We start from the raw sequence: 25,625 nt of genomic DNA, 5'->3' as shown, positions 1-25,625 counted from the left end.
AGCACCTACACTGTGTTAGGGCTCTTCTGTAGCTGTCTACCTGGCATGTTATATTAGAATAAAACGTGTCTATATCTTATTAAAACTTACAATCATTGATTCATGATAAAGAAAATCTCAAAGCCTGTTGCAATGATTTGGCACTCTGTCCAGGGTTTGTTCCTGCAATTCCCTAAATCCTAGAATAACCATTAAGAAAAAAACAAACACATGCCTTGGGCACAAAGGGAAGGGGTGTTTGGGGCTACACAACATTTTTTCCCTAGCTATGCTGCTCTTAACTCTTTCAAAACCACTATTGACTTCAATTGAATTTAACATTAATGGCACAAACTGCACAACTAAGCACTCGTTTTCTCAGCTCAAGCATGTTAAAAATCTCAACAAAACAACCATATGAGAAGTCAGGCTTGCTGTCTTGTCTCTGCTAACTCTAGAAGCAGACTTGTTATGCTACATTACTTTTCAGATCTAGTTTTGAGTATGTTGTCAAGATCATTTGCAATTGTGGCCAAAAGTTTTGAGAATGACACAAGTATTGGTTTTCATAAAGTTTGCTGCTTCAGTGTATCTAGATCATTTTGTCTGATGTTTCTATGGTATACTGAAGTATAATTATAAGCTTTTCATAAGTTTCAGAGGCTTTTATTGACAATTACATTACGTTTATGCAAAGAGTCAATATTTGCAGTGACAGCTTCTCCTAACCGTCCAGGAACAGTTTGGTGACGAACAATGCCTTTTCCAGCATGATGGAGCACTGTGCCATAAGGCAAAAGTGATAACTAAGTGGCAACAAAACATTGAAATTTTGGGTCCATGGCCAGGAAACTCCACAGACCTTAATCCCATTGAGATCTTGTGGTCAATCCTCAAGAGGCGGGTGGACAAACAAAACCCACAAATTCTGACAAACTCCAAGCACTGATTATGCAAGAATGGACTGCCATCAGTCAGGATTTGGCCCAGAAGTGGATTGACAGCATGCCAGGGTGAATTGCAGAGGTCTTGAAAAAGAAGGGACAACACTGCAAATATTGACTCTTTGAATAAACTTAACATAATTGTCAATAAAAGCCTTGGAAACTTATGAAATGCTAGTATTTATACTTCAGTATACCATAGAAGCATCTGACAAAAAGAGCTAAAAACGCTGTGAAAACCAATACTTGTGTCATTCTCAAAACATTTGGCCATGACTGTAATTTCAGTAGAGATAATACCAGAACTTATTTTGCCTTATAGTCTTTGGGAGGGTGATCAAAAATAGTTTTCAATAAAGGCAAGCATTTGCATTTTTCCCTTATAACAATTTTATTGAGAAATGCATAAACTGTGTGGAGAATTTGCATTTTTTGCTCTTGCCCCAGTTATAGGTGCATACTTTGCATATATTGCTTACTGCTTTTTAGTGTTAAATAAATACATTGTTAACAAAATATATTTAAATATATAGGATGGAGTGGTGGCTCTGAGGCTAGGGATATGCACTGGCAATTGGAAGGTTGCCGGTTCGAATCCTGTAAATGCCAAAAGGGACTCTGCTCTGTTGGGCACTTCAGCAAGGCCCTTAACCTGCAATTGCTGAGCGCTTTGAGTAGTGAGAAAAACGCTATATAAATGCAAAGAATTATTAAATTAATACAGATGTGGGGTCTGGCCTTGGGGAATGGCATGGAAGAAAACAATGTTTAATCTCTTATTTCACCTTCAGCACTTGTGTCTTAATGTCTTGTCAGTTAGGTAATGAAAGGGCCAAAGGGGACAAAAGTGCTGGGCTTTTCTTAGGGCATCTGTTGGTCTCAATCCCTGCTTGTGCAGAATGCTGCTAAGTTAGGCTCCTGCACAAACTACCCTGATTTTGATTAGGCAGGTTTGATAGTTTAATGTTATATTATGATTTGTCCCTACGTCACTGACTTAATTTTGCATCCGTTCTAAAGACATACAATGCTTTAAGGATATTTATGGGGTACTTTTGGGTTAAAATTGATGTCTCATATCTCCAGTAGACTGCCTTCATATTTTGGCACCGCTTTTAAAGATGTTTGCATTATTGTGGCTAGAGCCCACTGTGTGTGCAGCGATTGACTGCCATCTAGTCTACGACTGGTTCCTGATTCTGCCAAATGATGCAGGGGGCCACTGAGAACTTGGATTAAATATCATTAAAATAACAAACGAGAGAAGATGAAAAAAACGGACTCCGAGTAGTTCAAGTTTTCCTGAGTGTTCCGTATATATTAATGATGTCAATTCTTTTTTTCCATCCTTTCGTTGTCTTAAATAAACAGTCGTGACCATTGTTTTGTAAAGTGAACTGGTAAGCGTACAGCTGAAATATACCTTAAGGCAGGGGTGGCGAACTCCAGGCCTCAAGTGCCGCAGTGGCTGCAGGTTTTCATTCTTACCATCTTCTTAATTAGTGACCAGTTTTTGCTGCTGATTACTTCTTTCAATTAACTTGACTCAGGCCCCATATTTGTTTCTTTTTCTTTAATTAGCAGCCAAACAATAGTGAGACACAAAACAAGCCATCATATGACCAGTTCCCATGTGCCCATTACACAATATTTGAAATTAAAGAGAGGTGATGGTCTTGGTAAGGTTGATCTCTCAGGGCACCAAAACATTTTGACGGTGCTCTTAAAAAGAACAGAAAGAAAGAACAGTTTTGAAATGTGTGCTGTGGAAGAATGAGAGCAGCAACAAGCCATGGAATTAAATAACGAGTTTAATTAACAGGAAGAATTGGCTTCTCATTAAGAAAGTGATTGGAGTGAAATTGGTTGGAGTTTGAAGCCCCAGTTTAGCTGGTCATCTGTTAGCTCGTTTCACATCTCATTTCTGCTTGGCTGTCATTTAATGATGAAAGGAATCAATTCAGAGGGCTGAACTCTTCTAACAGGGCTATTAAAGTGATGGGGAAAAAGTTAATTAGCAGTGAAAACTGGTCACTTACTGCGGTGGGCTGGCGCCCTGCCCGGGGTTTGTTTCCTGCCTTGCGCCCTGTGTTGGCTGGAATTGTCTCCAGCAGACCCCCGTGACCCTGTAGTTAGGATATAGCGGGTTGGATAATGGATGGATGGAACTGGCCACATATTAGGAAAAGGGTTGGAATGAAAACCTGTAACCACTGCGGCACTCCAGGCTTGGAGTTTGCCACCCCTGCCTTGAGGAATGCTCCGTTTCGCTGGACTAGCCCAGGGGTGGGCAATGTCGGTCCTAGAGAGCCGCAGTATGTGCAGGTTGTTGTTCCAACCCAGTTCCTTAACGAGAACTCAATTATTGCTGATGAAGCACATATTGCTTAAGTGACATTTTGATGCTTCATTTTAGTGGTCTCGCTTGTTAAGGTTCTCCAACCTGAATTGCTTATTTCAATCTTAAACTGCTGCATTCAGTGTTTTAATTGCTCCTCATTAGCAATAAAATGTAAAAGACAAAGCAGCCAGCAGTTCTCCAGCTAGCTTTTTTCCAATTACATCTGTGTGTGTTCATCATGCACTGTTTGATTTAATAAAACGCTTAATAGAAAAATGTGACAGACTGAAAATGATCTGTTTTAGGCTTCAAATCATTTGGATGATATCCTTGGAAAGGAAAAAAATCTACGATATAAGAGCCTTACATTGCACAGACTAACAAGCCATAAAATTAAATAAGGTCTGAGATTGGCAATGATTGGTTTCTAATTAAGCAATTGGGTTGGAATGAAAACCTGTAGCCACTGCGGGTCACCAGGACCGATATTGCCTACCCCTGGACTAGCCTATCGATTTGCGCTACTCTGTAGCGGGCGGGACCTGTCAAGAACAGTGACGCTAGTCTGTTGCGTCACTGAGATGCGCCCACTACTCTTTCACAACGTCATCATATTTGCGCCGTGATTTTGAAATTAACACGTGTTAATTGGCAGAGCGTTTGCAACACCAGGTTTGTCTTAAATATTTGTTCTGTTTGCCTTTAAATTTCACTATTCCACAAAGCAAAGAGGATAGTGTTTTTGTTTTAGTGGGAGGTTTTGTGTACGGATGTAGCTTGATCTGATTAAAGAATATGTTATTAGCTTCGAGAGGGATGTGCAAATTATTCTTGAGTGAAGAAATATACGAGTCTCAGTATTATTTATAGCAGCTATTAATTAGACTAATGCCTAGGTTAGGGTTAGTTCCTGTTTAGTGCTCAACACTGCAGATATAGGTCGCCATTTCGTGTATATATTATAATGGTAAATTGCGCTGCGGTCATATATCATCAGTTCTTTACTTGTTTTTTGTCACCGTGCATTTACTTTGGGATCATGACGAGATTATAATTACTAACGGCTAAAAGGTGTTTCGCTGTTTTGTATACTGATGTAGTATTGTTTATCGACAGCTTGAGTTCTTTTTATAATTTCGAAAGCTATCACATAAAAAGTGGACGTTCATTCTGTTTAATTTATATTAAGCTTACCGCAACTTTTGTGATTCAAATAAGCGAACAAAAATGTCTGTAGGGTTACTTTAGGTTTGAAACACGCACAGGTTTGTATGCACTTTTAGCTAACATACTCGTTTAAGGGATCGTATAGTTTTGTGAAATTTTGAGGAATGATATGTGTGTGTGTGTTTTGTCTATATAGGATGATACAGTTAAAATTGAATTTTGTGTATGTACACATACAGCACGCAATTAGTGTATGCTAGGGTAACTCTACCAGAGTTTCTCACCACAACAAACCCACAGAAAGCACGTCAAAATTAAAATGCAACCTAAAAAGAATTCGGTTACTGGTTGAGCCGGCACTCATTTAATAGAGTGAATTAAACTACAAATAAACTCGGAGCAAATATTGAGACGCAAATTAAAGTCACTTTTATTTGATGTGGTCTTCTGTTTTCTTTCAGTTTTGTGGTAATCGTTTAATTACATTTAGTATATATCTCCAATTAAACAGAACCTAAGAGAGAACATATAAGGTTGATTATAAATAGAGAAATGCACACTAACATTTGCTCAACATTTTACACTTGAAGGGATACTCCACGAAAAATTATATTTTTATGTTACCCCATGGTGGGGGGAGGAAAAAATCAATTTCATGTTTATGTGCAGAACAAGAGATGATGGTTTATGATTGCAAACAATTTGAGAAACGTCCACAAAGTAAAGGAAATACTTCAAAAGTTACTTGTGAAGCATAATCTACATGTCCTTTTATCATTAATATGCTAAAAATTTGCAACATTTATTTTTTGCATAAACTTGCAGATTCCGTGCTATGAGTTGGTTTTCTGTGTGCGTGAGTTTAAGTACTTACTGGTGCCACCTTACACATGTCTGACTGATATGCCCTGTGTTTGGTTTATTGCGTTATGATCTTGTGGTGTTACAGTGTGCATGATGATGATCTGTTTGCTGTGATTTGTTTACACATACTCGGGCATATTTATTGTGAGTCAAATAATGTAAGCTTTCACTCTTCTGCTCCCCATGAAAATGTAATGTCCCCTGCTGATTTTGTCCTGGCTCTGAACTTGCATCATGATCAAGTTATTTAGCTAATATTAGCAAACATACAAGCCATAAAAACCTGGACACACAAAAATGAACATACACAGGCTTGGCTCGCAATAGAAGTAAAATACTGTAGTACTTCTTTATACTCCCTGCTCTGCGCTCCAATAAATGCAAGTTATCGCAAATATACTAATAACCCAATTGTGCTTTACTCACCCAGAATACTTAGAAAGCATTTTAAGATGGAAAATCTTTTATCCACGGCACCCCTGCAAGAGAACCACCTCTTTCAACCCTTGCAAACATATCCAGTTTTTAATACCTGGAAAAGTTTTGGGATTAAAATGCTCAGAGATCTATATATAAGCAACATATTTTGCATCTTTTGAACAATTACGTTCCAAATTCAACCTCCCAGCTACACATTTCTTTCACTATTTTCAAATTAGAAATTTTGTTAAACAGAAACTGCCCGATTTTCCTCACCTCGTACATTCCACCATGCTGGAAAAAATACTGCTCAATTTCGAGGAATTAAACACCATTTCCGCATTATATAAAATCTTATTAGAGTCCCTACCTTTCAAAGACCCAAGAGGACATTGGGAAAAAGATCTCTTAATCAATGTATCAGAAAAGGAGTGGAAGGTAGCAAAGCAGAGAATTCACTCGAGCTCCATATGCGCAAAGCATAGAATTATTCAACTAAAAATTATATATCAAGCGCATATGTCTCACTTAAAACTGTCCAAAATGTTTCCAGGGCAGGATCCAACCTGCGAACGCTGCACCCAAGCTCCTGCCTCACTGGGTCACATGTTTTGGGCCTGCACCAAACTAACATCATTTTGGACCAAAATTTTTAAATGCCTGTCAGACAGCCTTGGGGTCACAAGGGGTTTGATTTGTCTTCAATTTTTTTTTCTTTTTGTTATAAATTGATCTATTTGTATGGAATGATTACAATAAAATTAATAAATAAAATTAAAAAAAAAAAAAAAAAGGGTGTTTAGCTAATATTATTTTCTCAACCATCGGTAGATTGTTCGGAATGTCAAAGTGCTTTGTCTGAACTGTAAATTTTATTAATTAACTTGATGTTGATGCAAATCAGATTCATGTACTTTACAGTATGAGATAAATAATGTTTTCAAATAGAATGGAATGTGGAATTCTGGTAAGAGTAAGTAGTCATTTTTCATTTGTGCTGCTTTCTTTGATTCAGAACAAAATTATGGCTGAATAGGTAAAGGATGTCAGAATATACAGTGTTTGTAATGAAAAGGATGAACTAAATGTACAGGAAAGGCACAGCCATAAGATTCCTCATTGTTAACTAATTTCTTAAAGTAATTCGTATAACCTAATAATGGATGATGTTACTGTGTCATAGAAAGTGATTTAATTCAATTGAAATTGTGGTTGAGGTCCCATGGATAGTCCAACTTGGCCAGTTCCATTTATATTTACTGTAGGAATGGTCGCTACTGGCAGGAGAGAATTCTGCAGAATCTAAAACTTTTTGAATTATAGGTGTAAAGACTTATAGTTACCCACATAGTCAACTTGCATTTATAGTTAAGCTGTCTTAGGTTTTGTTTTTTTCCCCTGTCATCTCCTTGCAGAGTCCTGAAAAATATGGCCAAGAGCTTACGCAGTAAGTGGAGAAGAAAGATGCGGGCAGAGAAGCGAAAGAAAAATGCTCCAAAAGAACTTACTCGCCTGAAGGGTGTCCTAAATATAGATGGGGAAGGGGGTATTTTGATGAAAGAGATAAAGGAAATGGCCACGGTGGTTCCTCCTAAAAAGTTGCAAGAAAAAGCACTAGATGTGGAGATGGAGGGAGAAGAAGGTGAGTACTTCACATGAACTTTTTGAACATTGATTCTGAAGAAGTCTTTAAAAAATACATTACCAGCTATACTCCTGTATGATATATCAAAATATTAATGCAATGATTTTTTTTTTTTAAATTAAGATCATGTTAAAGCCCCTTTCACTTGCACATAATGTTATCAATTTTCCTTGTATTTTATGCTGGATGAATGGAACTTTTACTAGCATTTTGGTCCAGTAATCTCAGACTTACAGTAGTATGCATGCACACCTCACAAAGCAAACAGTCTTTCTTTACTCAGCAATAGAAATATGGTTTGTTTTGTATTCGTTTAAAAAAGTGGAAAAACTCAGTATCATATTCAGTGCTTTTTGTAACTCAGTTTGACAAATAAAGAGGGAGACAATGTGTCTGATGGCCAACTGCTCACTTATTTTTATCAAGATCAAGTGTTTGCAATCAACATTGACCACTTTCAGTAAGGATGTATTCCAGACCTCATGAGGAATGCAAAATAATGAAAAAGCAGTACTTGTTTGGAAAATCTTTAACATGGGTCTAGGTAGTTGTTCAGTGTAATTGTGCCAGTTTTTTTATGATTGGCTGAGCTTAATTTGAAAAGTTTTTGGTTTGTATCTAATACACAAAACTGTTTATTCTTTTACTGTAAAATCTGCTAGGCCAGGCATTTATGGAAGTGTTGGCCTTTGATTGCCAGTGTCTTTTTATAAAAGAAACTCTTGTCTAAGCGAAAACCCTTAGTGATCCCGTATGTGTCAGGAGTATCGGAACAGCTGAGACGCATTTTCTCGAAACACCGGGTCTCAGTGGCTTTCAAACCCCAAAACACGATATGCCAAAGATTGGTCCATCCCAAGGATCGGGTCCCACGGCACAAACAGAGTAACATAGTTTACGCAGTTAAGTGCCAGGAGGAGTGCCGTGAATTGTACATCGGGGAAACCAAGCAGCCACTGGCTAAGCGCATGTCACAACACAGAAGAGCTTCCTCGTCAGGCCAGGACTCCGCAGTCTATTTACATCTACAGGATAGTGGTCACTCCTTTAAAGATGAAGAGGTGCACATCCTGGACAGGGAGGAGCGCTGGGTTGAGAGAGGAATCAAGGAGGCCATTTACGTGAAAAAGGAACGACCTTCTCTGAACAGAGGAAGGGGCCTAAGGGTACATCTGTCGCCATCTTACAATGCTGTGATTGCAGCCATTCCTCAACCCTCTATGAATGGTTCACACGTCTACTAATCAGTGGACAATTTGCATATCACTGATCAACTGGCCCTTTGTCAATGGTTCTAGTCTCTGTGATTAAGCAAAGGTACTGTTTATAAGGTTGGGGAAACCTGCAGTCAATTGAGACTGAGGAAGAGACTTGGATAAGTCTCGAAATATTTCTCCCACTTAAAAACTTTGTCCAGATGAACAGAATCAAAATTTCTAGGAAAAGAAACTCTTAATCTCATTTATTTAGTCAGGTCTGGAAGGTAACATTTTATAGTAAAAACTAGCTGTGCTACCTGCCAAAGATTGGTTGAAACACAGGCCTCTGTTAAAGTTTGCAGTGCACTATGCAATGCATATGCCTCTGTTATATGCCATTGGCTATGGGATTTGTTAAAGCAGTGTTAATGTTTATGAAGCAACATCTATTGGAATGACAGAAACATCGTAACCAGACAGGCACACACCTATCCTGTTATTAAGGTGGGTGTAAGTTTCTTTACAAAATATTAATGCTGTACCGTAGTTGTCACAGCACATAGAAGGATTAACAATTATTTAAAATGATTATAATCTATGTAAGTGTTGACTATTTTAAGTAATTAGATCCTGGGTTCTAATGCCATGTTTGGATATTGTTGTTTTCATGTCTACATGTACTTTTAACCAGGTACACCACGTTTCATCCCACATACCAAAGATATGCTGGTTAGTTTGATTATAGTAGATATTCTGAGTTAGTTATGTATGAGTTTGTATGTGTGAACTAGGGAATCCATTCCCGGGAATTCGGGAATCCCGCATTTCATTCCCGGGAATTCCGGGCATCTCACATGTGAAAGGTTTTAGAACAACCGACACTTATTTTTAATAAAACTACTGCAATATGTTGACACAAATAAAAGACTAACCTTCTCTACAAGCAGTTCATGCTGTCATAGAAGTACATATATCTTTAGTTGCGATAATAATAGCATAGAAAGCACAACGTCCTCACAGGTGGCACAGTGGTAGTGCTGCTGCTTTGCAGTAAGGAGACTGTCGAAGATTGTGGGTTCGCCTCCCGGTTCCTCCCTGTGTGGATAGCGCTTTGAGTACTGAGAAAAGCTCTATATCAGTGTAATAAATTATTATTAACGTGTCCAGCGTGCGGTCGTCCATGCAAGAGAGCACCTTCGTGCAGAAGTACACCAGCCACTGAGAGAGCACGCTCTGCCTCCACTGAAGTAGGCGGCACAATCATCAGACACTGTTACACTTGTTCTAAACAACGACCCGTGCTTGCCGTTGCGCTGAAACACCGCCATTTCAGCTTTTACTGATGCATCCAGTTTCTTGTCATCATTCTGTGCAACAGACTGATGCATTGCAATTTCAAGTTGCTGTTCAAAGCTGTTGTCTGATGAAGTGCAAACTGTAGCAATGGCACCACCTTAATTATTTTCAACTATAACTCTGTTATATCTTGATCGATTTTTACACGCTATATTTGCGAGCTTGGCTGTTCCCGTTTTCCTGGGAATTACAGCAGTTTCATTCCCGGGAATGAAAAATGTCTGGGAATGCCGTCCGGGAATGGATTCCCTAGTGTGAACCCTCTGAAGGACACAGTGGCTGCAGGTTTTCTTTCTAAACCTTTTCTTAATTAGTGACATGTTTTTGTTGCTAATTAACTTCTTTTGAATTAATTGACTTGCTCTTGAAGACTTAGAACCAATAATTGTTTTTCTTTAATTAGCAGCAAAACGATAATGAGATAGAAAATGAACCGAAACATGACCAGCAAATTGTGACCATCATATAGTATCTGAAAATAAAAAGGGTTTAAGTCTCAGGAATGTTAAGGTCCCCATAACAATTTAACAGTGCTCTTAGAAAAGAGAAAATCAATAATTTTGAAAATGTATGCTATAACACAATTAGAGCAGCAGCAAGCCATGGAATTAAAGAACAAATTTAATTAACAACAAGACTCAATGCCTAATTAAGCAATGGGTTGAAGGGAAATTGGTTGGAGTTTGAAGACCTGACTTAGTTGGTCTTCTGTTGGCTCACTCACTTCACATTTCATTTCTGTTAAAGGAAAGAAATGAAGCAATTCAAAGGAATGATGAAAAAATTCCAGAGAACATATCTTAAAAAAACAAGTCAATTAAAGTGAATTCAAAAAGTTAATTAGCAGCAAAAACAGGTCACTAATTAAGAAAAGGGTTAGAATGAAAACCTGCAGCCACTGAGGCACTCCAGGACTGGAGTTTGAGATCCCAGCTGTACAGGAATGTCTTATTTGTTAGCTCCAGTGCTGGTTGTGCCTTCAACCCTAAAACAGAGTGAGATTAAATGAAATGAAATGAGTAAAATACTAAGAAAGCATTTTAAATGAAATGTTAAATAGTTTAACAAGATTTAATTTATGCAGGCCAAAACTATCAGGTTTTTTTTTATCTGCATTTTTACAATTGAACACATTCTCTTTTACAAGGTCAATGTAAAACTTATACCAGTGTTGTCTATGAATATGGATATGTTAATGAAGGCATCTTAATTTAAATGTTCAGGAAATAGATATGCCACAAATGGTGCACAGCCATATAGAATTACTGTTTGTGTTGTCCAAAACAACTTTTTTAATAGAAACAGGATCATACGATGATAAATGTGCAGTGGAACAATCAATAATTGTCATTTTACTAAAATATAACATTCCCAGAAAGTATTTATATAATGTCTATTTAAATTATACTGCTGTTTGGCAGTACATTTTTGAAACTTTTTTTTTTTTTTTTTTTCCCCTGGAAATGTATCTGCAGGTCAACTTCCTATATCAACTACCTAAATATCAGAAGTGTGACTGCTTCAGACAATTTATTTTTAAAAGGTTTTAAAATATGTTTATTGTACTGTATATAAATAGTGTATTCTATTTGCTTCTGAAATATTCTTTGGCCAGATAGCAGTTCAAGTTTGGTGTTCCTTGTTATTACAACTAATGTTGTAGTTAATTAAACCATTTATCATTCTTCTGTGTCAGAAATTCTTCCTTTGTTTGTTTTACTTTTCTGAGAAAAAGTTTTGACTGGAGAGAATTAGTCTTAAAATCTGAACTTTTTTCTTCCTTTTAAATTAAAAAGAGCAACCTCAAATTGACCAAGGAAAATTTATGTTCTTTCTTTAGTGACTAGACATTTGAAGGAAGTACGTACACATCCTCAGTATTTACTCTTTTATGCTTGTAATAACTGAGCAAGTCAAGTTGCACTTCCCTTGCACCCTGAGGCATTATGATGGAAGCTCTCAGTGTTCCCTATTGGATGAAAAATAGTTGAATGAATCTCCATGTCTTTGAAATCTAACAAGTTTTCTTAGCCTTAGATCTTGACTTTGATTTGGGAAATATGATGCATATTAGCTGGCCACAGTTAACTGTCTCACTCCCAAAAATAAAAAAGTTGGGATAGTGGGAAACACAGAGATAGTTTAGGCTAAGTCCCAAGGTATGAATACTATTCATTCAGACCGTGGAAACAAATTTACCCCTAAAATGTTGTTCTTTTTGACATATGGCACTAACTATGCTATTCTACACTAATTTGCAAAGCGATTTATGTTACAATTAGCAAACACAGTAATCAAGTTATTTTTGCAGTATGACTTTTGCTTTTATTAGGAGGCTAGAAAAGAAAAACAATGTTATTTTAAATTTTACAGTGCATCAGCGGTTAACTCCTGTTTAATATGCAAAAATTATGTAAATTTCTTAGTCATTTTTTTTTTCTTTGCTGTCATTTTCTGAACTTTATTTTTATTCATAGTTACTTTTGCACAGTAGATCAGTTGCGCTTGGTGGGTAAATTGTTGATGAACACATACGGTAAAAACTAGATATTGGCTACCTTGTTGTTTTTGTATAATTACTAATTGCTTTTTTAAAAAAATTAGAAACTGATTTTCTTTGGAAAAAATATAAATGATGTAAAACAGACATGGTTGGGGCATTTGATTATGATGCCTCTTGGACTCCTCCCTGGGGAGGTGTTTTTGAGCATGTCCAACTTAGATGAGACCTTGGGGCAGACCCATGACATGTTGGAAAGATTGTCTCTTGGTTGGCCTGGGAACGCCTCTGTATCCCCTCAGAGGTGGCTGTTAAAAAGGGATGTTCTTTTTACTTGGATTGTTGCCTTCATGACCTGAACCTGGGTAAGCAACCAAAAATGGATGGCATGGATAAAACAAAATATACATCCTAAAACAACTACTATACAAAAAGTTATGGTCATTATCAATACAGTATTGCCCCCGGAATCCAAATGCCCCAGAACTTGAACAACTTAGAATCCAAATTAAATATTTGAGCAAATTTTGCCCCAGAATCCGAATGCCCAGCACGTTGCTCGTACGTTTCCCCAGCGCTTGGGCCACCCATATGCTTTGTCATTCAGTTTGTTGTCAGAAACTGTAGTGAAAGCATCTTGTGATTTTTTGCTGCTAATTTTATGCTTTTGTGCCTGTTTCATGTTATTTTTTTTATATAATTACAACTGTACAACTTACAATCCTATTATTATTATTTGTTAATATTTTACCTTAAAATCCAGTGTATTTACTGTTAAAATCATTTTTGAAAATTCGAGTTTGTAGGACTCAGAAACGGATTAATCCAGTTTCTATTATTTTAAAGGGAAAAAATTGCCCTTGGAACTCGAACAGGGTTCTGGAACGGATTAAGTTCGGATTCCAAGGTATCACTTTATTTTCCTGATTATCAAAGAAACATCCAGGTCACGTTGACATTAATTTCTGATACTACAAATTGAAAGTATAGGTAAGCCATTTAATTAGACACAAAGCTGATTTATGATAAGGATTGATGTCAAATTAAGAAGTTGATTGGAATGAAAGAAAGCAACCACTGTATCCCTCAAGGACCACTATTTGACACCCCTGATTTTGTGTCAGACTTTTCTTTAGCTTCTCCCAAACCTGTACCTTCATGTACTGAGGAATATAAAATGTTTGGAGTGTGACTGGAATTAATTAGGAGAAGCACAATGTGAAAAAAAATGCAAACTAAGCCCCCCAAAGCTGTCAATTCCTTGATGTACGAGAGTGATTTGTCAAATAATGCCTGGCTGAGAGACTTTTTTAAAGATGACATAAAAAGTAAAAAGACCAAGAAATAAGTAGAAAAATAGAAGGATGCTTTACATTGAATTGCACACACCCTTAATATTTCCAAAGCCGCTAAGGACTAAAACAATGAGTGATGACAAGAAATAGAAGTTCACATCCTTGTTTTACCTATAGTTTAGTGACACTAAAAAAGCTTAGTTACTATCAATAGTATTTTACAGCATTTTTGCAAAAATAAAACATTAGCGCAAGTTAAGTTAAATTGTAAATGTATCAATCTGAAAAGCAACCTGTAATGTTCTGACCAGTGTTACCGTGCTGTGGATCTGGTAGGGTGGAGAATTGTCCACTGTAAAGGTGTATGCTACTTCACTCCATTTGTAATTCCCACGAATTGAAGAACTTTGTTTCCCTTTGTTCCATTCAAATGTCTTCAGTATGGATTAAAACTCCAAGTGACACTCATGCAGAGTATAATCAGTTATCAATAATTGTGAAGTAATAGTTGGACATTGGTTCAGATGCTAAATTGTATCTGACCTAAGTAGTTACACTTAAAAGTGTTTCATCCAAAGCTAATAATAGTAAATATTAAATATTTGGATGAAGAAAATGGGAAGAACTTACAGGAGCTTGGTATTGTTTAATTTGTTCCTCTCTATTACTATTTTTTTTTTTGATTGTAGAAGTTGGATCTACGATGGAGACTGATGGCAAGCGAAGCAAAAAGACAAAGTTAAATGAACATGGGCAATATCCAGTATGGATGCATCCCCGACAGAGGAGAAAGTTGAAGCAAAAGCGTGTAAAGCAAGGCAAAACTAAGAAGATGAAAAAGAGGGCATAGCAGATGTAATAGTCAATAAATACAGTATACGCTGCTTGGAAGTACCTTTATTTTGCGCCAGAACTTTGGAATTCATTTGTAGAAGACCATTCTGCTACTCTGTTGTTGTTAGAAGCTTTAATGTAGTATATTTATGACACCAATTTTCTTTAACTTTTTTTTCTTTGTACGGTATGTACCTGTCAAGCTCATTATAGAGAGACTGTTAAAAGTCTAGATTGGAAATTATATTTTAATTCCAGTGATCTGACCTTGCCAAGAAAGCATTTTAAATAAAACTACTATTAGGATAAATGAATAAATATTGATTACTTGTGTTTTTTCCTATGCTTCAATGCAGAGCTATTTTGATTCTGTGAAGTTTTCACATAGGATGTTGCAATTAGTTGCTGTATTTCAACAGAAGTTTTATAGCTTGGTAAAAAGGACATATTAATGCAGAATGGAAACATGTTGTATCTTGTTACGTGTTATATTCAATATACTAAAAGGTGGGATTGAAGTTAAATTGAAATGTGTGATTTCTGTTTACTTAATTTCTAGATTTGTAATATATGACATTTCTTCTCAATTGCAAATGTGATTTTTAATTATGCTGTTTAGCTGTTTGTTGCTCCATAATACAGATAATTTGACTCATTAATTAATTTTGGTATTCTACTCATGATAATGATGCTAAATCCTAAATAACCTTAAATGGTAAACTTAAAATGTAAAAATGTTAGATTGAAAAAATATGCTAATGCTGTATTTTGTATAAAATTGTGCTGCAGTCCAAATTGCAATACATTCTTCTACCTTCTAATGAGATTAATTTGCTTTGATTGGGACAGCAGCCTGAATCTTTAGTGGTGAACGTGTTCCCTTTTCACGTGCAAAGAACCTGATGAGTGGGTGTATCAGATCAACAAGTGTGCCTTGAGGCATTGCGAAAATGGTCAAAAGCTTTCATGAATGCCAAAATTGACAAGGAATGTCTATCGTGAACAGGCAGTGGGACCGCTTCAACGCTCCTGCTCCATGTTTGAGAAGTAGGGAGAAACTGTTTTACAGCACTTGTCAAGTTCAATAAAATGCCTTCTTCAGATTTTCCCATTTCTTGCTTCCAACCCACACATTTCCCCTTTTTTTCTGGTGATCTCAATTCCGTTTTCATTTTCAGTTTGTGTTGTCTTGATTTTTGCTTGCATTTTTCCCATTGGGGCCATCATCCATTGTCCATGTTTCATATGTAAATATTGACTGCTGTGAAAGAGTATTTACCCCCAGTTGATATTCTGCAAGTTTACAGTGAATTTTATCACATCTTTAACCAAACCCTATTAGCCGACAAAAAATGATCCTGAGTGAACAACCAACACCAAAGTTAAATGTTTTATTCTTCATACTGTTTATTATTTAATAAGGTATACATTTCTTGTGACACTTTATAAAAACATTTTACAGTAGGTTTGAAAACGGCACAATTGTTTATGTAACTTATGTAACAATCTGAAATGTTGCTTTTGGCTACTAAAGTAAGGAAAAGAGTAAAAGATAAAACCATTGTTTCAATATCAATAGATGTGTAAAAAAAAAAAAAAAAAAATTTTTTTTTTTTTTTAAAGTGCATCTTTATCCAGGTCTGAATGGGTTAATGAGCTTATTACTTCCTGCCTTGTACTTAACTCTGCGTGAACTGCAAAAAATGTACCTGCACAGGTGGAACAAGGTCAGTGGCTCAGAGGTGTTACCAAATGTGAGACACGCACAACACCAGCTAAAAAGTAGGTCTTTTTTGTTTTATTAAAAATATAAGTAACACAAAAGGATGGGAGACTACTTAATGTTTAATTTGTTTTCTTTACAATTGATAGGAAAAAGACTGAAAATTATGTGATTACAATACTGTCTATAATTTTTATATTGCTTTTTCTTATATTAAATGGCACATATTATAAACTTACATAATTATAATCTTTTAATACCTGCCTGATGTATATGAAAGCGGGTGAGCGATAAATGAAAAAAATAATTGAATTGTTTCATTAATAAAACCTTGGAGGATGGATTGTAGTTTGATGAAAACACAGTTTTCTAATGTAAGAGAGAGAATTCATGTTAAAGTTATATCTCATTGCAGTCTTCATCCACATGGGCAGTGTCTGAGCCAAACCTCCAATGTTTGTCATAGTATACTTTGATTTGTTATTTTATACCATCTTAAAAAAAGGCTGAACAAAATGCAGTATTCTGATATGTGGTGTAGCAGAATGTGAGGATATTATAAAACTTCTAGCTTGCCTCACCCAGTTTATTGTTGATACGGTGAACCTCTGTACAATTGCCTGTTCATTTTCTGGAAAAACAAGTGGAGCTGCCTTCAGCAGTTATTTCCCCACCTCCCTGCTGACACAATAGAAAGCAAGCAATTAAAAGTGATTTTGTTGGCTGACTTAGATATATTATGTACATGTTTCAGTTCAGACTCTTCATAATATAAAGGCTGTTTTAAATAAGTTTAAATGCAGCACTTCCACCTTACCAAGAAGATGTGGGTTTGAAGATCTGCCCTATCATTCGCTCTGTGAGGTTGTTATACTGTCCCCTTCTCTTTGTCCGTTTTTCTTTCAGGGATCCAGTTTGCTTTCACGTTTGAAAGATGTTAATTTTAGTTTGACTGGTGCTTCTAAACTGGCTCTGCTGGGATGTGCACATGAGTGTGCCCGCAATGGAGTGGTGTCCTTTGGTGGTATGCTTCAGCCAACCCGGGTTTAGAAAATGAATGAATAGATCAATGAATAGGTTTATCATTTATATAAAACTGAAGCTTAGTCAAAACGAATGTGCAATGATAATTAGTAAAGTGACTAGATTCCCGTAATTCATTACATAAGGAAGAAAGATTTATCCACACAACAGTAAAGAATTTAGGTTTCTTTGGTTTTTTTTTTTAATTCAAAAAAGTAAATTAGTAAATAAGTAGCAGTATTGCTAAAGATGTGTTGTCACAAGCTCTAAATTCCTGGATAATGAGCTTTGTTTTATTACTGATTTTTACACCATGGTATGTGGGATATACTTTACAAGTAGAAATACTGGTTAGGTAGTTGCCCTGACGTCATGCAATTCTATTTAAAGTTACCTATTCTAGCAATTCTTTTAGTTACAACTCTGTCATCTGGCTGAAGTATCACATCTACAGTACGAATGGAGAGAAATGTTTCAGAAAATTCCCCTCAAAAGTCAATTCATTATTTTAGTAATAATATAGTGGTCAAGGAGGAGTGAACTAATATATAGACAGTGAAATAATGAATGCTCTAAATTTGCATTGTCCTGATTTTTCTTGATGTGAAGAAGTTGAGAACCTCCCAATGGTTACAGGGACTAGTAAGGAGGTTCTTGCAGATTTGGATGTTATAAAGGATAAAAAAGGCTGAAATCAAACAAACCATTGGTGACCAAGTAACATTTATCCTCGAGTTCTTATTTAGTTTAGCATTCATATCTATCAACCATTGACATGTATACTTCAAACTTCATAGCACGCTTGGGAAATGGAAGTTAGTAAATGTCCCATTATATAAACATGATGATCACACTGATCTGAGTGACTTTTGTCCAGTAAGTTTAATATGCATCATGAGTAAATTAATATAACCAATTATTAAAGAAACGATTGAACAAAACGTACACACAAGTACTGGTGTATTAGAGAATAGTCAGCATTAGGCTAGATGATGTGACTGTGTTTCACTTATTTTATTGAATTATATGAGAAAGAAACAAAAGTGTGTAATCATTGAGGTACATATGATATTTATCTTGATTTTAGAAGGTTGGTGATCAAATTTAAATAAGTGGTGTTCAGGACACAATGTATTCATAGGTGCCAAAATACAGCAGCTTAAACACTTGACAGCGAAGAGTGATGGTAGAGGGGCCTTTTAACTGACTTATGTGATTTTAAAAGTTGGATCTCTTAAGGAGCATTGCTTGGGCTACTTCTGTGTTTAGTACACATTAATGATCTTGAATAAGAAAATAAATACCAAGCTGGTTGGGTTTTCAGATAATCCCAAAGTAGGTAGGATAGCAGATAATGTACAGTAGAATGAAACAAATAATTGCAGACGAATCTGGAAAGAATTCAGACTTGGACAAGTTTCTGGCAAAAGAAATTGAATGTAAGTACAATAGTTGTAAGTATCACACACAGGAATTAGAAATACTAGATTTGAATACACAATGGGGAGTTTGAATTATCAAAGTACACCTTATGAGAAGAGTCCAGGAGTTAAGAGTGGTTGCAACTCTTGTTAGATCTTTATAATGTGCAGAGGTGCCAATAGGATATTGTGCTGTAGAGTTAAGTTGTGTAGAGTACAAACGAATTATACATTCATAAAGGTTATTCTAGTATATTCAATATAGCTTTGGTCTCCTGTGTTGCCAAAAAGTTATAACAGCACTAGAGGAAGTCCAGAGAAGAGCAACTAGGCTAATTCCAGCAGTGTGAGATATGAGGAAAGATTGAAGCAGTTGAACCTTTTGAGTACAAGCAGTTGGAGATTAAGAGGTGACATGCCTGAAATGTTTAAAAATACAAAGGAAATTAATTAAATAACATTAACATTTTTTTCTTCACTTGGACAACTTTAGACAGATGGAGTAAGTCACCAAATAGTGTGATAAACAACTTTTCTTTAAGGACCTTCAAAATGCAAGTTGATGTTATTTTGTTGAACAGAACAGGTGAGCTTATTGGGCTGCTTGGCTTGTTCTTGTCAAAACTGACCATGTTCTAGACAGCTAGTAAACACACAAACAACACTTACAGTATATTGTTACCTTTTGATAGATTCACAAGTGAAGAATAACCGACATTCATCCTTACCCACAATATTGACCTTTTACTATTACATCTCTGTCTCAAAGCCATCATTCCTAATTCATGATCCATATAACATGAGTTGGCCTGAAGTGCAAGTTCATTGGTATACTTACATCTTAAGAAAGCGGGTGACTTTATTGTGAAACAATGTGAATTTACTACTTTAAAAAAAAGTTCATATTTTTGTGGTATAAACCACTTAGATAACATCAAGAAAATGTCATTGTGTTTCTCTATTTTCATTTACTGTGCTGCTTTTCCACCCACATAACAGACATACCTCAAGACAGCTTTCATACTGCTTAGTAAAAAACCACACATTTCTAAGTTGAAAATTACTAGAATTAAAATGACTTGAAATGCAGCCTTTTTTCTGATTGCAGCTGTACTTTTTTTTTGTTTGCCTTCCCACCTCAGGGTGATTGTCTGAGTGATGCCAGTATTCATTATTAACATCTTAAACATTAGAAATGCTGAGTGACAGCTGGAGAGGAATGCACCTCATAATACAAGAGACAACCCTAAGGTTCTACCATTATTTTAACAGTTAGGAGGTGAAGGGTATTAAGAATGTCATGAGGGAAATAAAACATGCTGAGAAGGAAATAGTAACACTCTTTTTTTTTTCCTGAAGTTTTTATCAACTATTAGTAAAGTGGAAATAAATCTGTGAGTATCTGAATCACTCTAAATAATTTACAGATTTTAGAGAGTTATGTGCCACCCAGATTACTAAGGCTGAAAACATCTATCTATCTAAATTAATTCACTGCTAGGCAATATTGCACAAGGAACTTAGTGAATGTTTATACAAAATATAAAAGTTAGTACAAACTTGGGAGATTTCTACGGACATGAACCTAGTCAGCATTGTTCAATTATACTGTAAATACACACATTTTATCAACTGTGGCAAACATAAGCCAGGTGATGTGATCTGTAACTGGATTTACTGGAAATAACCATAAAAGACAAGTTAGGAAAGCAGCTATCAATTATGAATGTTTTAAGCGGCTAGGATTGAGGTACATTAGTCTTATTATTATGCATAACTGGTATGAAGAAAGAAGAAATATTTTCAAGAGCAGTAGAACACTTAATATTTTCAATTCTCACTTCCAAAAAGTTTTTGATACAATGCCCAAGAAAAGACCAATTTGGAAACTGAAAGCAGTTGGTAGTTTGAAGACTCTAGGTAAATGGGATCTGACCAGAATGGTGAAAGCAAAAGATATTCTTTGGGCTTCTGTTATTGTGCCTCTTCTTAATATGCTAAAAGAAGTTATCTTTGTTTCCCTGAAAAGAGTGTCTTGTTCTTGATAGATTCCATTTGTAGTTAACCCAAGTCAAATGTTTCAAATCCCCTGGGGCCTATTTTATGATTAGTGGTAATGAGAATCACTAAATTAGCCAACAGATAGGTATAGTGACCATAGAGTAAATACACAACACAGTTGTAGTGTAGTGGAAGCTCATTTGACTAGTCAGTCCATGTCCTTGTTCTCAACTATAGTTACGTCCTTCAACCAAAACAATGACATATTAGGTGTATCTGGCTGAAATGAAGTTCTTCTAAATGAAGTTAGGACCTCATCAATCCAGGAAGTCATTGTTCTTTTTTTTTTTCTAACTATTCTTGTCCAACTGTCATGTTGTCTTTTTTCTAGTTTGACTATGAAATAATTTGTTGTATTAGTTTGACATGATCGTATGCATCACCTGAAGTTAAATGTGTTGTAAACCTATCTTGTATCGTTTTGGCGCAGAAATCCTTCATTTACATGGCAGGACACCTTTAATCTCTCTCTCTCTCTCTCTGTATATATATATATATATATATATATATATATATATATATATATATATATATATATATAATCAAGAAAATCACTGTTGGGACAGCTTAGCTATTAGCTAAACAAATGGGCTTGATCGACTGGATGGTGTCTGCTCGTTTGTCAGATTTCTTATGCTGTAGTGCAGGGATGGCCACCTCTGATCCAGGAAAGCCACAGTGGCTGCAGGTTTTTGTTCAGCCCAGTTGCTTAATTAGAAGCCAATCCTCACCAATAAAAGATCTTATTTAATTTCATGGCTTGTTAGTGTTTTAACTCTGCCATGTCAGTTCATCCTTATATTGTAATTGTTCTTTTTTTCTATTGCTGTTGATAGCATCCAAGTCATTTGAAGCCTAAAATGGATGAGTAATTTTTAGTTTGTTATTTTCTCTTCAGTTTCCTTCTGAGTATTTTATTAAATCAAATAGTGCACGATGAATGCACACAGGTGAAATGGAGACAATCTAGATGTAGAACTGATGGTTCCTTTGTCATTTGCATCTTATTGCTAATAAGGAACAGTTAAAACAATGAATATAACTGTTTTAAGAGTAAAATTATCAATTAAGGGTTCATAATCTTAATAAGAGAAACAACTAAAATGAAGAAGAAATGAATGATTTCTCATGATGTAACTGGGTTGGAACAAAAACCTGAAGGCACTGTGGCCCTCCAGGACTAACATGGGAGATTGAATGGGTCTGAGTCTTATATAGAAAATAAATAAAAAGTAGTTAATGAGTCTGCGGTGGGTTGGCACCCTGCCCGGGATCGGTTCCCTGCCTTGTGCCCTGTGTTGGCTGGGATTGGCTCCAGCAGACCCCCGTGACCCTGTATTCGGATTCAGCGGGTTGGAAAATGGATGGATGGATAGTTAATGAGTAGCAAACACTAGTGAATAATTAAGAAAATGGTTAGAAAGAAAACCTGTAGACAATGTGGCTCTCCAGGATCGGAGTTGGCCACCCCATTCTAGTATTTTAAGTTTAATTTGAATGAACTGTACAGCCCACGGTGATCACGGCTAAAGACAAAAAAAATAGTATGGTGCCAAAGAGTACTCCACTTACTACAGCTTTATTACTGTCAAATATATTAAAAAAATGGGTTGACTAATTTTTTTCTCTATAATGTCACCAAGTTTCAATTAAATCAGTCGAAGCATTTTTGAGATTTTGGGGGACAGCCCTAAATATTGATGAATCAAAATGTCCTTTCTTAGTAGATACCATCCTGCCAAGTTTCAGTTTTTTTAACTAAACAGGAATTAGTGTTTTTGTTGATGAGTGAATGCGTCATTCAGTCAACTTTGCATTATACTATATATATATATATATATATATATATATATATATATATATATAGTATATAAAATGTAGATCTGAGGAGGATGCCCTTTATTCTCTTCCTAGCTTTCAGTGATATTTCTTTACATGAAGATCTTACTAGTTTAATATTATGATTGATAATGCATTCAGCATACCTACACTAGAGTACCATCCCATGTTTATCCCTTTATTGCACTCTGTTATTCCATGAAAAAATCCTGCTCCCATGTAATAGAAAAGAGAAGCCCAGAAATATAGATGGTCAGGAAAAGCAGCCTTTTGGATTGTCAACAGTAAATGTTTTAGGATGTTTAAATGTTAAATAAGGCCAGTTAATGCAATATTCCACTCAATTAAGTATTGCATAGCTTTTAATACCCTGCAATTTCACCTTCATACCCACTAGATGGCAGTGCAAGCCAGGTGTTTGCAGACCAGTTACTTTTATGTAGGCTAGATACTGAGATCATCTTCTCAACTGAATGGATTAAAGGTGGCCCACTTGTTTACGTGCTTATTAAAATCTCAAAAATAAATAATTAAACATAGAACACTGCAGTAAACATTGTATAGTTTCTAAAACATGTAATTTTACGAAACTTCCTAATGAACAGATAGTGTATGGAGGATGTATTGCTTAATATTTATATATAAGCAATTAAGATAAAACAAAGAAACAGTATCAGAATGAAAAATCTTAAAGTCTTTAAAACAGATCAAATAAGTATATATATATATATATATATATATATATATATATATATATATATATATATTTGGCCAACGGGAAGACCACTATGCATTTTTATATACCTATTGCCTAGATTTTACTATTTTGAATATTTCCTAATTTGAGAAGTGACTGATGTTATTTGTTTATCATGCTCCTAACAATGTTTTGAATTGCAACTTTACTGTATATAGTAAGTGTCGTTGGGGATCATCTGGCATCTGAACCATGTTAAGTACTGATCCCTTGCCAGTAAGAGAGGCCAGAAGTATGCAGGGATCGGAGGAGTTGGCTTTTCCAGAGCCTATATTTCCCCAGTACACTGGAGGGCAGCATCCTTGTCTCATTGCCCCTACTTTTCAACCCACAGGCATGATGGGAAATGTAGTCCTGTGCTACATTTTGTGGTACACTATGCACACTGCAGGGAGGAACCATCTCTGCCTTCTAGAGATTTCCATTGGGATATGCCCTGGCACTGGAAGTGCTCCCAGGTCTGAGATAAAAAGAACCACCTGCCACATCTGGGCAAGTCAGAGGTGGGAGGAAGAATGCCCACCTCCCTCCAGCAAGTGTTGCCTGAGAGAAAAGATAGACCAAAGAGCAAGTATTTATTGTGTCCATTGGTTGTGTTAATTGTCCTCTTAAGAACTTTGTGGCGTGGGAAATGCATACTGGAAGGGTTTCCCACAATAATAATCCTTTTATTGAACCTGAGTGGTGTTGGGGCTTGTGTGTCTGGGGTTTGGGGGCTCAGTAGCTTCCCCTACTGATCACTATATATAAAAAGTTCAGATGAACGTTTTTCTGAGCAAGTCTACCATCCGTCTTTTGTTTAGCCTTCCCTGGCCATAATTGCAGAAAGTGGCAAAGGCACTGTGTCTTGTTTTCGTTAATTTAAGATCCTTGGCTATCTTCTATGTTTCAAAATTTAAACGACCAAAAAATATAAGCAAATTTCTTCCTTTAAATGATAGCTGAAAAATCTCTACTGATGTTTAATTGACAAGGAATATTGTACTCACGGGAAAGAATATGATTTATTTCTAAGGCGTGGGCTTTGATATTTAATGAGCTTCTGTGGGAAGCTAAAGTTAATTTAAGTCTATTAAAGTGTTTTTATTAATATACCATTAAAAATTGATGAGGGTTTCAGCACAGGTTCTGGTAAGTGGTTTAGACCCATAAATCAATAAGCATGAACATCCCTTTAACGTGATTGTGATCTCATTTCGATTTCTGAAGTTTCTTGTTTTCTTATATAATATCAAGGTGTCCGTGGCATTTTTTTAAGACTCGGTTATCACTTAAATCTGTTCTGAAAAGGAATAGTGCTCCTTTTAATCACAATAAATGATGTGCAAGGTCTGCATTCTTATGAACAATGTTTAGGGTAGTGAAGCAAGCAAAATGTCACAGTGACTATGTACAAAAAAGTTGCTGCCAGTGAATTTCGTAAGAGATTTTGATGAAGATTAATAAAGTCTATAACGACATTAATAGTTTCTTGAAAGTACCTTTCTTAAAGATATCTATTTGAAGAGTATGGGAAAATTTCATGATTTATAAAATAAGTGAAGTATTTCCAGCCCCAGTCAAACAGGAAATACAGTAAGTCCTAATGTGACTTGGTGTTGTCCATTTCAGAGATACTGATTTACACCAACATAGCCAGCAGTTGTGTTTGTTTATCAGTAAAGAACTGCTACAGCAGAAACATTCAAGGATTCATGTAGTGGAAACTTAGGACAGGTACAACTTTCCGGAATAGTAAGAATACAGCGAGGTATGTCTGCTTGCTTTCAGTTTCTAATCCAATGCATCATGAAATTAAACAGCCAAGGAATCATAAAAATAAGTTACCTTTGAGTGTATTGTTTTAAAAAAAAAAGTATATATAATGGAAATGACCAGTAATGGAGTACATGTTGACATGACCTTGTGATAATTACCACAGGGACTTCCATCCATATAATCTGAAATGTCAGTGGCAACTTCTGGGGTATAGACAATAGGGATTCTTAGTTTATATGCATTACTTGCAGAAACAATTGCTTAACTGTACATTTTGCAGGAGCACTCTAAACATTATATTGTGTCATGAATCACTTGAACAAGACTTTATGAACATAGAACTCCACAACTGAAATATGCTATTCCTATGACTACAACATGTCTTCTCTCCAACAAGTAAACAGATGACAAATTTAAGAAAACAAACTAAACATCTGTACAGACAGGTTTACCTGACTGTGTTTGCTGTTGCTAAAATCAGGATGGGAATGCCTTTCCA

General features: G+C 35.9%; 2 protein-coding genes across 2 annotated transcripts in view; both read left to right on the top strand.

The window, feature by feature from the left end:
• Positions 1 to 3,826: 3,826 nt before the first annotated feature.
• llph (LLP homolog, long-term synaptic facilitation factor) lies at positions 3,827 to 15,203 on the top strand. The gene is made up of 3 exons (XM_028807046.2): positions 3,827 to 3,936; positions 7,131 to 7,357; positions 14,400 to 15,203. The coding sequence occupies exons 2-3, from the start codon at positions 7,144 to 7,146 to the stop codon at positions 14,558 to 14,560; spliced, it is 375 nt and encodes a 124-aa protein (XP_028662879.2). The 5' UTR covers positions 3,827 to 3,936; positions 7,131 to 7,143; the 3' UTR covers positions 14,561 to 15,203.
• Positions 15,204 to 16,157: 954 nt separating this feature from the next.
• Positions 16,158 to 25,625, top strand: part of LOC114655814 (small integral membrane protein 29-like) — an 82,997-nt gene continuing 73,529 nt past the window's right edge. Inside the window, exon 1 of the mRNA XM_028807068.2 lies at positions 16,158 to 16,326. The gene's annotated coding sequence lies outside the window, so the exon portion shown is untranslated. The remainder of the gene's footprint in view (positions 16,327 to 25,625) is intronic.

Source organism: Erpetoichthys calabaricus, chromosome 1 (genome assembly GCF_900747795.2).
Source record: "Erpetoichthys calabaricus chromosome 1, fErpCal1.3, whole genome shotgun sequence".
Classification (NCBI taxonomy): domain Eukaryota; kingdom Metazoa; phylum Chordata; class Cladistia; order Polypteriformes; family Polypteridae; genus Erpetoichthys; species Erpetoichthys calabaricus.
This window is presented reverse-complemented; position numbering and strand designations above follow the sequence as displayed.